The 16,656-nt window shown below is 54.5% G+C and overlaps 1 protein-coding gene across 7 annotated transcripts in view; it reads right to left on the minus strand.

Moving 5' to 3' along the window:
- ARHGEF10L (Rho guanine nucleotide exchange factor 10 like) overlaps positions 1-16,656 on the minus strand; it is a 150,799-nt gene that overhangs the window by 4,893 nt on the left and 129,250 nt on the right. For all 7 annotated transcript variants that reach the window (XM_064493999.1, XM_031464188.2, XM_064494000.1 and 4 more), the window contains one exon: positions 4,628-4,802. In XM_064493999.1, the coding sequence (XP_064350069.1) occupies positions 4,628-4,802 (175 nt within the window). The remainder of the gene's footprint in view (positions 1-4,627; positions 4,803-16,656) is intronic.

Genomic DNA, 16,656 nt, shown 5'->3' on the forward strand with positions numbered 1-16,656 from the left:
CAGGGAGATGGTGAGAAACCAACACGTTAGGCTGTTTCACAAACAGCATCTGGGTATCACAGAGCTGGGGCTCCCCACACCTGCATCAATTCAGACAGCGTAGGCTCCCTAGGAAGCCTCCAGTCCAGCGGTGGGTGCTCCCAGCCCTCGTGAAATCAGAAAGTGCGGGAGGCTCTGGCTCTGAGCTCCCTCCCATCACCCCCCCACCCCATGCTCTCTCCTTGCCTCTGGTCACCATCTGCAATTCCTCAACTTTTCCCTTCCTTCACTGTTTGCTTCCCCAAGTGTAAGCTTCCTGAGGGCAGCAGCTCATCTGTGTACTCAAAGATGATTCCCCAGGTCGTGGCTGAATACCCTGGCTCATGGGAGACAGTCAGAAAGTACCTGTGAGCTGAGATACAGTGGTCACCAGCAGGGAGTGGGAAGGGGGAGGGGCACGACAGGTGGAGGGAATTAAGAGGCACAAACTATTATGTCTAAATAAGCTACAAGGATATATTGTACAGAACAAGGAATAGAGCCAATATTTCATTGTAACTATAAAGGGAACGTAACCTTTAAAAATTGTGAAACATTGTGTTGTACACCTGAAACTTATATAATATTGTAAATCAAATATACCTCAGTACATTTGTTTAAAAAGTACCTGTGAGTAAATGAGTGAATGAGAGAATGAATCAATGAATGAAAGCAGAGAAGTGAGTGAGGACGTGGGTGATGATGTCAGTTACCAGCTGCGTGAACTGACAAGCCACTTTCTCTACTGATCAGTGAGTATTGTAAACATCCCCTGGTTGGTTTTATGACTGAGCAAGTAATATGATTATTAGAAATAGTATATACACACACAAGACACATAAATACACATACACACACAGAGTATAATATACACACACAGCTGAGCACAGCTCTTAGCCCATAGTAAACAATCAATAAATGGAGGCTATTAGGACAATGTTTGTGATTATTAAAAGGACCGAGACTCAAACGTCTTTAAGATCAGCTCCACCAGAGCCATAAACCCACAAAAACAATAAAGCCAAGAGGGCGAAGCAGCAAATTTTTCATCTCACGTGCTTCACCTCCTCTTCCAAGGCGCCGTGGGGCCTGAGAACCATTCCCTGATGCCCCTGCCTCCCCACGGCCCCCAGCGGACAGCAGAACCCTGGCAGAGGAAAGGTGGGCAGCGAGAAACCGAAAAGAGATGCCGGAATTGAGAAATGGCTTCATCTGCAGACCTCATTCCAGGGTCCTTCCTCCTCCCACTCTGCCTCGAGGAAAAGAGCGAGGCACTTCACAAACAGTCCGAAAGAAAAAAAAAAAAAAGTCTAATGGTGTATAAATATTTTATCACAGAGACTTTAATGCAGCAGTGTTCAACTCACCCAAGCCATCTATCTGGAGATATACAACTTTAAAAAGCTCCGGCTCTCGGAGAACATTTTATTAATGACCTGTCTAGTTAAAGAGGAGAAGGGAGTTTAGGTTCCAAAATGCATTAATACCAGTCGGGGACGCGAGGGGAGGAAAGGGGTCGGGGGAAGGAAGCGTGATGAATTTTTAACACGCCCTTAAGAAAAAAAGTCTACACTTAGAGGAGGAACAAATTTATTACTAATTACACAATTATTTCATTTGCTGGTGTGGAGGAAGAAAAAACACCTAAAATCCTTTTTAAAAGATCTCTAATAAAGAATTTAAGAATCCTGCTCTGCTGCTCTTCCGCCAGGGCACCGGGGGGGGGGGGTGGACTTGAAGCCTCCCTCCACCTGGGGCTGGCTCTTGGGTCCAGGGCGTCCCGGTCCTGCAGGTCCCCGGATTCCCCAGTGTTGCATGTTGGGAAAGGTCAGGCCTGGGGGAAGGAGGCCCAAGGCTGTAACTCCTGGGGACCTGCAGGAAGCTCTCACCCAGGAACCCCAGCCTCTGCTCCGACGTGTCAAGGATCCAGCCCCAGAGAGGTCAGCTTCTGTCTGCTCCGATGGCGCTGATGTGGTGGGAGGGCCACTGACCTGGGGTTGGGGGGTTAGCAAGGAGCCCCAAGGGAGACACGTGGCTGACGGGGCGCCAGTGCAGTGAGGGGCAGGGGTGGCCATGAAGATGACGATGGTGGACGACACCATCACGCACTGAGACTTACTCAAGCCGGGGACCACGGGGGGCTTTCCTCAGGTAAGGCCCACACCTGCCCTGAGAGGTGGCGGTGGAAGATGGGTCACAGAGCTGGAAGGCAGCAGAGCCAGGGTGGCAGCAGGGCCTGTTCGACTCCAGGCTCTGGTCTGCCCTACCAGCTCCGACTCAGATCTCGGGCCCTCGTTGTAGAGATGGGGGAACGGAGGCGGGGGGAAGGAGGACGCTGCCTGGAAAGTCTGTGAGAGAGCTGTGATTTGGGTCCTGGCTCTGGCCTCCTTAGCAGAGTGACCTTAAGCCAGACCCTGAACCTCCTGAGTTTACCTGCTCTGAAAAAATCCTCGTGATAATTAAGAATGTCCTTTCCTCTTTAAAGGGTAACTGCAGAGAACAAGTCAGCCAGTGGACGTGAGAACGCGTCTTAAACCCACAGTGAGCCAGTGGGAGCTGCTGGTTCTCCACCTGCCGTTGGCTGGCTCTGTCAGCAAACCCTGCCTCCGACCGCCTGATAAACTTGATTCTTTCTCTACTCACCTCTATCCCCACAGACGGATTGAGAAGATGAAAAAGGCCCATAAGATTTTCCATTTTTTCCAGTGTTTCAATAACTTGAAATAATTTAGCTATCAGCATAAATGTGGAAATATTTCTGTGATACAGAGAAATTTTTACTGTAGTTAAAATAGATTTACCTCATATAATGGCTAAATACTATGAGAGACAATGAAACTGAAGTGAAAAATAAAGGAGAGAGGGAGGGAGGGAGGATCCACAACACAGGCCCCCCCCAGCCCCTCCCCACGCCGCAGGGAGCATGTTAAGAAGGCCCCTCACACACGCCCCAGGCCTAGCCAAGGCATCTTCCCGTGCCTGGTGGCATTTACATCGAGCCAGGAACCACCTCCTGTCCCACAGAGAGACCAGAGGCTCCAGGAGGCAAAGACACCTGCCAGAGACCCCCGAGGGGCTGAGCCAGGACTCCAGCCACCTCTGAAATACTCTTTTCCCCTATTACATGCAGTGGGACTCCCAACTGAGTCTGACCTGATGTGACTCCCTGCCCTGCGTCTTGCCCACTGTGTGACCACGGGCAAGCCACTCTGCCGGACAAACCTCAGTGTCTGCATCTGTAAAATGGGGACAGTGAGATCCTGTACGTAAAGCCCTTGGGGCCCAGCTTGCTGTACAGCGCGTGGCAGGGTGGCAGCTACTAGACACCATCGCTGCTACTGCTGATTCTGTTCATAACCATCCCCCACTGTGGCCACCAGTCCAGACTCAAGGACTGGCTGGTTGTGACCAGTCGGGAAGAAGCCAGAGCCCAGATCTCTGGGTGCCCCACGTAGAGTTAGGGACCAGGTCTCTGGGGTAAGGGCCCCATGGCCTCTGAAGTGCTGGCTAACGTTCCTGCCCTTGGCCATGGCCCAGCCTCACAAGACAGGGAGATCAGACCCCTGGCTCAGCACATGGCTGCCTCCAGCCTCTGCCCCGGCCCACCTGTGGAGTCCTGTGACAATCGGCTCCAGGCCCAGTGAGTCACACCTGCTCTGTTTCCTTGGCCCTGGGGCCCTTTGGCTCCCCCAGCTGCTGCCCCCAGCCCTGTCTGCTGGGCTTGGACAGGACAGAGTCTGCATCCTCCCAGACCAGCCCTGCGTGAGTCTGTCTGGTGGCAGCTGGGCCAAGCGGGGAGGCAAGTCGATGTCTGCTGGCCCTGAGGGCTGCTCTAAAGCCGGCCGTGCTCCCAGAACATGTCTGCCCTGGCTCTCTACAGCCCAGCCCAGCCTGCAGGGATGTGGGCAGCATCTCAGGCAGCAGATGGTAAGGGAGATGCCGGGAGCCAATTCCACCCAAGCCTCAGGCAGATACCAGGTGGGGGCAGGGTGCTAGGTGAGCTCAGATCTTAATCCTCTCCACTGCGCCTCCAGACGTCTCTGCAGGCGGAAACATGGCCCCGCGGCAGTGACGTCCAAGGCCTTTGACCACCCTTTGTCCCCAAAGCCTAACTGGCAAACCAAGAGGGACACTGCCTTTGTTTAAAAAACTTCTAAGGAAAGACGCCCTTGGTTGGCCTTCTCTCTTTCCCTTTGCCTTATTCTGAAGATGATTTGCAGCAGAATGGGGTTTTGGGTCAACCTGAGGAGTGACAGGTGTAGACAGGCCTGGGTTTCTGCCCAGCATGGCTTTTTAGCAGCCTCCAGGCTTGAGGGAGTCCACTGAGCTCGGAGCCCGACTTCCCACGAACCCCAGCCGGCTGTGCTGCGGAGAGAGAGCACACGCGGCGACAGCCAGAAGGGCTTGGGAAGGACAGGCCCGGGTTCCAGTCCCCAGCCCGCTGCTTCCCCTCGCAGAGGCCCAGTGTTCAAGGCTGACCAAGGGCTGCCCCGAGATGGGGTTTGTGAGATGGGCCGGCCGGGCCGTGCTAGATGCTCCACGAGTGTCGGCTCCCTCCCTCCCCCACAGCCCGGGACAGCAGGGCATGGTGCCCCCGCAGCAGCCTCACCGGGCAGCAGGAAGGTGGTCCTGGTGGCGATGTTGATCTCCTGCAGGTGCTCCAGCGTCTCCGTGTGGAAGAGGCGGATGGAGGAGCCAGAGGAGAAGGCCATCCAGACGCCGCTACCCGCCTTCACCATGTGCATCACGCTCACGGCCTCGTCCTGGTGCGCCTCGAAGCTTTGCTGCGGCACAGAGAGGGGGCTGTCAGTGCTGGGCCGGGCCGGCCGAGCCCATGGGGGCCAAGCTACCCTGGCTGCTTCCTGAACCCGAGGAACGGCTGGCAGACACCTCAGACGCCCGGCAGTGCGTGTGCGTGAACATTTAACAACCGCTGGGGGAATCCCGGTGTGTTGTGTCTGCCAATTCCCGTGGTGTAAAAACTTCTAAACCCAGCTCAAGCTACCTATATGACAGTGCTGAATGAAGAGCCAAGACAGACAAGGGCACGCTCGGGAGTTGAGAGGACCAGGCTCTGGCACGACACCGTGATGCAAGGGAGAGACAGAGCTGAAAGCCTATGGAAGACGAAGAGGCAGCGTTTGCATATTATCTAAATGTTCAAAGGCACAAGGGTAGCGTGGGAGAGGGGAGGTGGGCGGGACCGCATCTTCACAGCAGGGAGGCAGCTCACAGTGTCCAAAAACTGATGAGTCCAGAAACAGCAGAGCAGATAATCAGAGTCACAAGGGAGGTGCCCGGTGGCTTAAAATCAGAACAGGTGAAAGTATTTTCTTCCAGGAAGCAGGACTGGAGAAGGGGAGAGGAACCAGCCTTTCTGGATAAACCACTGCATGCTATTTGATTTTTTTTTATGGGTATATATATAATTTTGATCTTGAAAAAAAAAAACACTCTTACAAAGTGAGGAGATAAACAACAGGTTTCCCATCTACCTCATGAGACAGTCTAGGTTCCTTATCTCAGCATTCCAGGCCCCGGCTCTGCCCCAACTCCCGCCTTTCCAGGCAGGCTCCCTACACTCAGGCCAACTGAAGCCGGGCCTGAAGGATGCTCCTGACACACTATGCGGCCATACCCTTGCCCCTGCGATGGCCTGCCTGCAACACGCATCACCCAATGCCCTCCTGGGAGCAGCTTTTCCACAGCTGAAGACTTGGCTTCCAGGAAGCCTGCCCCAGCTGCCCGTGCACCAGCCACTCCCTTCTGTTTGCCACACTGAAGCCTGGCGAAGTCTACTCCACTCTGGCCCTGCTCAGCTCTGGCCCTGCTCAGCTGCCTCCCACACTGGACTATGAGCTCCGAGGACAGACACAGCCTCCAGCCCTTCAGCATCCCCCATGCTCAGCACAGGGCCCAGCACACAGACAAATCGAGCCAAAGAGCGGAAGGATGGATGCTTGAATTCCAGCTACAACTTTGAGTTGTTACTCAAACAGAGGCAACTCCAGCACGTCAAACTAGACAGATGCCCCACCTGGGGACAATCAGATACCTCTGGTGTGTCCACCTTGTGGGCTGCCCTACACCTGTTCAAAATCATGTTTACAGAGACTGTGTGATGAACATAGAAAAACGTGCATGTTATCACTGTAAATGCAAAAAGAAACAAAAATAAAAGGCCACATCCCAAACTGGAGGAAGGGGAGGGGCAGGAGAGGCAGGCCTCCACTGAGGATCATTCTCGCATGGTGCCTGGTGGCTGTCCTCCTTTCCAGTTTTCTTTTTTTGAACAAAGAGTAATAGACCTTGGGTACAAGCCCAAGACTGCAGGAGACGTTCGAGAGAACACGTATGCGGAATCCAGACCTGCTGTTAAATCTCATTTCCTCAATTACTTCACGGGTCTGGGCCTCAGTTTCCCTCTTTGTAGGTAGAGGCTGTCCTGAAGACTACAAGGATCTGGGTGAGGGAGAGCTTAGCACAAACCCAGCTCCTAATATGGCCTGATTCGTTCAACAGATGTTCTTGAGTCCCTACTATGTGCCTGGCATGGGTCTAGGTCCTGGGAATATAGTGATGAACAAGATAACAAAGTGGCCCACACAGTTAAAACAAATAAATTTGAGTCCCAATAACGAGGACCACTGCATAGAAAAAATACTGGGAGCCATTAAGATTGGGTGGCCAGGGAAAGCCTCTCTAGGAGGTAGCATTTGTCAGAGACATTAAAAATGTGAAGGAATGGACCTTGGGATATGGGGTAGCGGGGTAGGGGAGCATTCCAGGCAACGAGCACACCAAGTGCAAAGGTCCTGGGGCAGGAATGAACTTGCTGTGTTTGAGAAACAGAAAGGCGGTCAGTGATGGGGAACGGGGTGGCACAACAGAGGTGGGAGAGGTGGCCAGGGCCCAGATCACACCAGAGAGCCTTGAAGTCCATGGTGAAGAGTTTATATTGTATTCAAGTGCAGGAGGGGGCTGAGTGGAGAATTCTGGGCCCTGCATGGGCTTAGCAAGTAAGCAGTGGCAATAAAGGGACCCGGTTTCTTTTCCTGCAGTCTCTCCAGCCCTGGCTTCGGCCTCGGCCTCCCACTTCATCCTGGCTCAAATTACCAGATGTATCCCACTGAAATAAAGCAGCTGGAGGCAGGGGGTCTCTATGGGAAGCCAAGCCAATGAACTCAGTGTTCATTTCCCAACAGGATGCGGGGCCCAGGAGGGCCAGATGGTGAGATGGCTGAGGAAATCGCTTTTTCTAAGCCCATCCCTGAGGGCTGAGCTCTGCGGCCCAGGTGGGGTGGCCTGACGGGCTGAGGGGAACAGTAGAGTCAAGGATCCCAGAAGAGGAGCTCAAAGAGGGTCTCGTATCAGGCTGGGCACACTCAGAGGGCTGAGAGCTATTTCCTCCCTCAGACTAGGGACTCCAACTAGGGCCTCCTGTGGGCGTGTCCTGCTGGCACTGTGGGTTCCTCTTTCCTCAGTACCCCTCCCCTTCCCCCATGAAAGCCTGAGGAGCTGGAGACTCAGCCAGGGAGCCCCTGGGATTTGGGGGGAGGCCCGGCCCCCTCACAGCCTCCACAAAGCCAGGCTTGATCCATGTAGCGCAGGGCGAGGGTCAGAATTTCCACTTATCCGGTCTTCCACAGACCCAGCTTAGCATTTGCAAGCACTGGATTGCAGTTCTCTTTTCTCGAGAGGAGTTCTCATTCGAGGACACACTTAAGGGGCGAGGGGAGGCAGGCAGTCAGTTTCCTGAACCAGCCTACACAGGAGACAGCATCCCTGAAGGCCCAGAGCCAGGCAGAGCACGTGTTTCAAACAGGACACCCCTGAGGGGCATGGATGGGAAAGCCCAGCTGAGGACCCACCAGCCTCAATCACAGATGAGACACTAAGGTGGGATCCGAATCCTGCAGGGCCCACCGTCAACAAGCAGACTGATGAACGGCTGGGGTAGTGGGATGGAAGGGGCACCAACATGCTCTGCCTGCAGACTTTTCAAAAAAAAAAACAGCGTGCACATACTTGCACACAAATGCACAAACACATACACATGCCACACACACCAGCAGGAAGGCGTGTGCATGCTCACATGCATGCAGCAAGGCAGGCAAGACTCCTGCCTGGCTTCAGAGGGAAGGTCAGGAGCATTTCCTGACCAAAAAAGCCAAACCATGCTGAAACCGAGAGGCCGGGCCCATGGAAAGCTGCACCTGAATTTGCAGCCAGTCAGCCCTGTGTGCTGCTGTCAAAATCTAATTAAAAGAGAAGTCAGCAGCGGAAATCCAGGCTCATTTCTCCAGAGGCATAACAAGGCTGTCTCCAGGCCCAAGGGGCTTTGCCCAAGGCCTGTGCAAACCCGCCAGGCCCAGTGGTGAGGCGGGTGGGGAGAGGGCAGGGACCAGTATGAGCAAGGGCAGCTCCAGGCCCCGCCTCTCACTCCTCATCATCTCCAGGCTCCCCAGGACCCCTCCCCACGCCAGGAGCCTACTGGTGGAAGCCAGGTCCTAGGCACCCTGGCTGGGCCCTCCAGGCATGCCTGGCAGGAGCAGGTGGCATGCTGGCATTGTGGGTCCCCGAGGGGGCTGAGGGAGCTGGGCACGGCACCCCTGGGTGGGAGCAGGCGGCAGGGAGGCCCAGCCCTGGCTGTCACTGGGCTCACTGCGGACAAGCGTGCATCTCATTTTGTTTTCCAAACATGGGGTGTTCACTTGCCCAGAGAGAAACTCAGAATTCACTGCACAGAAAGGCAGTCTGCTCATCAAACTTTCCCTTCCTCCCAACCAGGGCCAGTGCCCAACTGGAACCCCAATTCCAGGCCATGGCTCCCCATTTCTCCCCCCTGGACCCCTTCTCTAATCCCTGGCCAGGTCTTGGGGGCCCAGGAGTGAGGGACCACTGTATCATCTAAGAGGCCTCTATCCCCTTGTCCCTGAAGAAGGCCCCCTGCCCATCTGCACAACCCGCCCAGTCACGCCCCTCCTCTGGGCTCCAGAAGACCCCGTGCTTCCTGCCTACTCGGCCCCTACACGGTCCAGGCACAGCTACTCACTCGCTGCTTACCCTGCACCGTGAACTGCTCTGTTAGGATAATATTCTGGAAAAGAGGTCTGCAAACAATGGCCCTCCGGCTACATCAGCCTGCCTGTTCAGTGTAAATCAAGTTTTATTGGAACATGGTCACACCCACATAGAAAAGAACCCATTCAAGTAGGTCGGGAACTCATCACTCTTGACTACACACCCTTGGTCCTTGTTTAAGGACAAAAGGATCCACAAAGAAATCCTGAACTTTACTTCGTACGCTTGGTGGTGGTGGTGTTGGTGGTGGCGGTGGCAGCACCGGCACTGTGATTCTACAACAGTGTGTGACGGAAGTATACTGCTGTTATTAGGAACCGTCAAGGGCAGAGTGAGAGAAGGTTAGGGTAGAGTTCTATGACCTTGGATTTGAATTAGAGGTATCAGTATGAACCTGAGATTTTTTTTTTCCTGGTTCTGTCCACTGGAAGTGTCTGAAAGCAGTGACACCCGAGCAGTAATGAGCACACCACATCTTGATTTCTAAACACCATTCCCCACGAAATGAGCCAGCTGGGGCACCCTGGAGAAATGGCTGATTAGGGCAGGGGAAGTCCCAGATGAGCCTAGAACCTGTCCCGAGGCAGCAAAGCAAGGAAGTGCTCAAAGAAAGATGGGGAAGTGTCCAAAGGATCCAGGAGCCAGCACAAAGGGGCTCCTATTGGCCAAATCTGAGGCAATTTGAGCATCAAAAATAATAATGGTGGTCCTAGACTACAGCACACTGGATTTTAAAAATAATCTATGAATTTGGAGCAGCAGTAAAGCAGGGGGATTCAGTGGGAGGAAGCAAACTCCTCTTTAAATAAAGTTTGTAGTGAAAATTTGCTGAGGGACAGGATATTCACCCATTTCTCCCAGAAACACCCGCAGTAATTACAAAGGGAAACTGGTACTTTTACCATGGGGGGCCTGGCAGACCCCACCTTGACCAAGTGACCCAGGATGGGGCCAGCCTGCATGTCCTGCCTCCCCAGTGATGCGACAGGAAAGCACGGCTTCCCTACACAGAATCTGGCCAAACACTCGAACCCCATCAGGAGGATACAATGGGGAAATTCCAGATCGTGGGACCTTTGACAAGACACTGCCATGAACTTCTCAAAAAAGTCAGTATCATGGAGACAAAAAAAAAAAAAAAAAAGAGGGGGAGGAGTTATTCTAGGTTAAAAGGAGACAAAAGAAATGTGAGAACTAAACGCAACATGTGATCCCAGATGAACACCGGAGGTGGCGAGGGGGAGCAGCTATGAAAGATACTTTGGGGACAACCGGGAAAACGTTCACGTGGACAGTATACTGATTCCTGGGTGTGACAATGCAACTGAAGTCACGGAAGACAGCCAGGCTGAAGTATTTAGGTGTGAAGCGTAATGATGTCTGCAACTGGCTTTTAGATGATTTAGCCCCAAAAGGTGTGTATGTCTAATTTGGCGGGGGGTGGGGAGGGAGTTACAGTAAAATGTTAACAGTTGGTTTATTAGGTAAAGAATATATGTGTGTTCACTGTACTATTCTTTCAACTAACCTGTAGCTTGAAATATTTTAAATTGAAAAAGAGGAGGGGAAGGTACAGCTCAGTGGTAGAGCACATGCTTAGCATTCACAAGGTCTTGGGTTCAAACCCAGAATCTCCATTAAAATAAATAAATAAATAAATAACCTAATTACCTCCCCTAATAAATTAATTAATTAAAACTATTTTTTAAAAGTTGAGAGGGAGAGATAAAGTTACTAAAAAAATAAAATTAAATTTAAAAAGCTAGCAGCTGGAGGGAGGGCCTGGGCCTGCCTCGCAGCTCGTATCTGGTGGGGTGACTGGGTCTCCTCTCCCATCTGTCGATGTGGATGGATAGATGGAGAACGCACCTTACAGGCTCTGGGAGGTTCAGTGGGCAGCACCCCGTGAGGGCGCCGGGCACGCTGGCTGCGGTCAGGAGCTGGTCAGGGGAGTGGGGAGAAAACCAGGCGCCCCGCAGGCACCCAGGAGCCGTGTCCGCTTCGCCCTCTCCCACAGCCTCACAGCTGCCCCGCTGCAGACGTCTGCTTGGAGGGCTTCAGGTGAGTGATGCTGCCCCAAATAGCGCTGACACAGCCCAACCTCCAGCCCTACAATATTTATGTGCCTCCAGGTGACGTTTCTGTGCCTGGTTTCCATAAATTCCCAGGGTAAGCGGCTCAGCACTCAAAGTCATTTGAGCCGAGATGACACCAAGGAACCAGGAAGGGATGCTGCAGCTTTCGGGGCTGGGAGCTGCTGAGGAAAGGGCAGGAGGCTGGCAGAGAGACTGACTGCCTGCGGGGCGCCTACTGTGTACCAGGCCTTGCCCACGCAGGGCGCAATATTTCATCGTCCCAGAGGCCTTCATGAAAGAAGAGGGAAAGAGCCCAGAAGGGGCAGTGAGAGCCCAGGAGCCAGCCAGGGGACCAGCTGAGGATGGAGACCCAGAGGTCATACCCCAAGCAGCTGCCGTGGGCAGGCAGAGGCGGTCTTTCAAAGGCAATTAGCACACAACTCTCTTCCCTGATCTAGCTTATTCTTAGCAACATTTCACAGCTGAGGAAACAAACTGAGAGGCTGGGTGCAGTTCACAGAGTCAGGGTGCCTGGAAAATGGGGGGAAAGCCCACATTCAAACCTAGGGTGACCCATTCACCCCGGTTTGCCCAGAGAGGTCCCAGTTGTAGCACTGGAAGTCCAACTCCTTGTCTGAGCAAACCAGGACAGGTGGTCACCCTACCAGGACTCCAAAGCCTACACCTGACCTCCCAGCCATGGACAGGCACCTCTATGTGGGCTCCGTCCGATGCTCATCACTCTGCCTTCAGAATCTGACCTGATCAAGGCCAAGGGAGGCTCCACCTCTTACCAGCAAGTCAGTGAGCATCTCTGGGTCTCAGTTTACTCATCTGTAAAGTGGGGGCGAGGCCATTCATGTCTAACAAGAGACTTCATTGGGTATTGGGCTTTCCTGGTTCAGGGACACCTCGGGAACCCAGAAGAGACAGAGGGATGGACATCTCTGTCAGCTCCCAGACTGACAGCCAATCCCAAACTTGTCTTCAACAACCCATTTTGGAATTGACTGTGCAAAATTTGGTGTTTGGTGCATTTTTCTAGAAAGATGGTTAACAGGTTTTGCCATCACCTCAAAAGAGTCTGCAAACCACTCTTGGCCCCCCAAAGTTAAAAGTTCCCACACTACAGCCTACTTATCACTAGGCACATAAGGAGGTAGGCAAAGACCCCGCTGCCGCCCCAACCACACCCAGAGCAAGGGCCACAGAAAGCGGCTCTGCGGGGAGGGTGCTCCTGCAGCGACCACGCTGACATTTTGCCTTTAAAAACAAAACTAAACTGAAATCCACCTGTGCATCTGGCTGCTCGGGAAGAAGTGAATATAAAAAGCAGCGCAAAGCGTGGGCTACTGAGACTCTCCTCATTAGTCCTATTTAACTTCCCTTTGTTTTTTTCAGTTATGCAAGCCAGCGCACACAGCATGGACACCTGAGGAGGGAGCCACCGGCCACCTGAGGCCACAAAGCACCTTGGCTGTGAGTCTGCTCCGGCCCTGCCCGTACCAGCAGGTGCCAGGCTGAGCCAGGGCCTGCCTGATGTCTGCCGCTGCCCAGCCTCCGCAGGGACCCCAGTGAAGACCAAGCGGTAAAGCCCGGCACGTGTAGTCCTGGCACCTGCGCGCACCTGGGCCGCGCTCACCGCAGCTCAGCTCAACCCACGGACTCCCTGCAACCCTCACCAGGAGGCAGGACCACAGAGCCTCTGGTCAGATGAGGAAAAGGAGACTCGAAGGGAGTGACCTATCCTGGAAGTAGCGGGGTCGCACTCGGGTGCCAGGCTCACCTCCTACGTGACATCACTGTGGCCAGAGGTTATCTGGTCACCTGTTTCCTGCTTGCGAGAGGTGTCGAGGCCATGGGCTCAGGACCAGACTATCAGGGCCCAGGGCCCAGCTCCACCAGTTCTTGCCTCAGTTTCCTCAACTTTAAAAGGGGAGTGATGAGGTGTGGCACAGTTATATGCACCAGCCTCTAGGTGAGTCCCAGTAAGCGTTAACTCACTGGGGACGTGGGGATGGGGGGTCTCTGTCAACCCCATGACCCCCTCACCACACCCACAACAGGGGCAGGTCCATGAGGGTGGGGGCCACCGTTGGAGCCCAGGGCCCAGCACACAAACTGGAGCCGCAGCCAGTGCCTGCCCCTGAGCCAGGGGGCTGGAAGCACAGAGGAGAGGCAGCCTGGGTGGTTCTGATGCTGGGTCAGGTGTGAGGGGAGCTTTGTTCTAGAAAGATCCTTCAGCGGCCAGACCTCAGAAAAGGTTTCCAGGCACCCAGCGGAGTGGCTCTGCTTTGCTTCCCAGCTCCGAGGGGCAGACTGCATTGAACCTGCAGCCCTGCCTGAGGGAGCTGAGTCCAGGCCCCTCCCCCAGCTCTCCGCAGCACCCACCCCTTCCCAGGGCATCTGCTCAGCACCCAAGGGACCGGCTTAACCAGAGGGGCCCTCCCACCCCATGACAGCCGAGACTCCAGATTCCCCTTGGGCTCAGCGGCGGCGGTGAGCAGGTTCCAAGGTGGCTGCGCTGCCCTCCCGCTCAGGACGCAAGTGAGAGGCACATGGGCCACATGTCAGACCAGGCGTAGGACCACACTCAAGACCACTCGGGAGCTGTGGCAGCCACATCAGAGGTCAGGCTCTGCTGTGATCAAGACAAAGCCGGGGCTCGTCTGACCACCATCAGAGCCCGCTCAGACCAGGCAGCAGGGGCCACCGGAAATGCCCTCAGAAGGTTCCCAACGGGCAGACCCTCCCCAAGCCCGGCCACCTGGCTCACGATGGCCATCACATAACCACCTGCATGCACCTCAGGCGCCAGGCTCTGGCCTAAACCTCCCCCAGCGGGATCCCGGCCTCCACTGTGTTAAGGCCCAGCCCAGGGCCTGGCACTCCGTGGGTCCGTCCGTGGCTCTCTGTGTCTCTGCCAAATTCCCGGGGATTGAACAGCTATTCCTATGGTGCCTGTCCTCCCTCAACCCTGCAGCAGGGCTCAGAAGGGAGAGTAGCCATGGGGGGCAGGGAGGGGACATGGACGAGCTACATGTGGGGAGGACAGACTCTGGTAGCTGGAGAGGCTGGGGGCCAGGGGTTCAAGAGGTGCCAGCTGCCACTGTCAGCCCCGGGTCTACTGTCTCTCTATGGTCCCCTCCCATCGGTCTCCCTCTCCTCCGCCATGGCTTCACGGAACCTGCTCCCTAAGCCAACAGTTTCAAACTTTTTTTTTAAAACCATGAAACCCTTTCATCAACCTCAATCTTCCAGGATGGGGAAAAGACCAAACGCTGGAGACAGGAAAAGCCTGAGCTCTTCTGAGTGAGCAGAGAGTGGGCCTGGAGTCCAGCTCCTTACTCATCCTGAGTCCCACAAGATGTCCCCTGGGATACATTCTCACAACCCCCAGACCCCAGAGCAGGGAGGTAACCGTGGCCCTGAGCCACTCCTGACCTCTCGGTGCCCCCACATTGCATTCTTCAGAAGCTTCCTGAAAGGAAGTCCTTCTGAACATCTAACCTCCATTCTTTCTGCTGCTAGAAAACACTCACCCTCCTTTGGAATTTGTTACCGTTGGAGCCTCCTGGGAAGTCTCTATAATCTTTAAAGAAACTGATTTCTCAAGTTTCACCTGCCAACTTTTAATTTAAAAAAGAAAAAAAAAAAAAAAATGACAACAATAACAATGCCACATACATTGAAAAACAAAATCAGACAAAACTGCTGAACTGAGATGACTCCATAGAGTAAAATGACCCTGGACCCGCAAGCTTGGGTGGCCTGAACACGAGGACTCCGGGCCGTGGAGGCTTCCTGGACACCCCAGGACTTCATGAATCTTTCTGCCCTCACGCCAATTTGCATACCATTACCCAGGAAGCCCTGCGCCTAGATTTCACTTTTGCAAATTCCCACCCGTTTCGTGTCATAAATAAGACAGGAGACAGAAAACTAATACAGCCCAGTGATGCATTATTCATGCCGCGTCACACTGTTATGATAGATTTACAACAGCTAATACATGCAAACTAAGTTTGGGCACTAAATGTGAAAATTAAGGGTGGGGAAGGCGGGTGTCTGTGGGGATGGGCAAGGGGAAATCTGGGGGCTGTTGGTGTCCAGGAAGCCAGAGAAGTTTCTTTCCTGGCATGCTCAGTGACAAAAAGCATGAATGCCGGTATCAGACGCCAGTGCCCAGGTACCAGGAAGCAGCCGGGGCAGGCGGCGCTGGAACCCCTACAGGAGGGATTCCTGACAGCACGCATCTGGGGAAGCACCTTCATGAGCTCAGTGCCCAGCTCCGGAGCTGGCTAAAATCAAGCCCCCAATCAACTGCTCTGCACGCCCCTGCCACATGTCCCTTGCACACTTAGACCCACCACAGACATAGCCCTCTTCCCTAATGGAAATGCCCTGTTTGCACAAGCCTTCACTGAGCACTCACCACGCGTCAGCCTGCTCTCAGCACCAGGAATGTGTCAGCAAGGGGACTCTACCAGGCACAGTCCTGCCCCGCACAGCCCTCAACGGGTCAATCTGATCATCGACACACAGCTGTGCCAAGTGCGATGGAGGCGAACGGCCCGAGGCCGGTGCCACAGCAGCAGGTCACAGGGCGTGGCCCAGTGCAAGGGAAAGAGCAGGGGGAGGCCCAGGCGGGCTTCTCCAGGATGCGGAGCTGGAATAGCCCTGAGGGGTGGGGGCCAGGCCCAGGGTCCGAACCCGGACACGACTTGCCCTGTGTTCCAGCACCTTCCAGGCAGGGCTTGGAGGAGCCCCAGACCCGTGCTTCTGTAACTGCAACAAGGAGGTTCTGGGAGCAGAGAAGGTTGCCTTGGAAACACATCAAGGCTGGCACAGGGGCGGGTCAGAGGTGGGACCTGGACTCTTGTGGACTCTTGCTGTCCTACCCGCATCAGTCCCACCTGCCCAATCACTCTGCCCTGCGGTGGTGGCCACTGTCGAGCAGGACCCACCCCTCTCAGCCACAAGACCCTCTGACCAGCCCTTTCCCCAGATTCCTTCCCACCTTATCTGGTGTGGCCTTCCTGGCCTCCTGCCTTGAAGGCACAATTCCTCCCAGGACACTTCTCCAACTGGCCCCAGTGCCCTGAGCCTCCTCCTGCCCAGATTTTCAATCCTGAGCCCAGAAAGATTGTGTAAGGTGGCAGCCAGGTCCCCTCCTGACCCGCCTTACAGAAGGAGGCTTCCTTGCAAGCTCCCACCAGCACGGGGTGGGGTGTGCTGGCGAACAAGACAGACCCCACCCCATTTTCTTCTGTTTGTAGCCGGGTGGGTGCAGAGGCACAGTGACAACCTAGGAGGTCGTTTCAGACATCAACAGTCTGATGATAACAAAGCCACTGACGCGTCAGGACCCTGACTGGGGGCAGAGGTGGCTCTGATGGAGCCGTGAGGGCAGGCCCCACTGGGGAGGGGGCAGCCGAGCCAAGACCTGAGTGATGAGGAGCCGCCAGAGGGATGCTCT

Source organism: Camelus dromedarius, chromosome 14 (assembly GCF_036321535.1).
Source record: "Camelus dromedarius isolate mCamDro1 chromosome 14, mCamDro1.pat, whole genome shotgun sequence".
NCBI lineage: Eukaryota > Metazoa > Chordata > Mammalia > Artiodactyla > Camelidae > Camelus > Camelus dromedarius.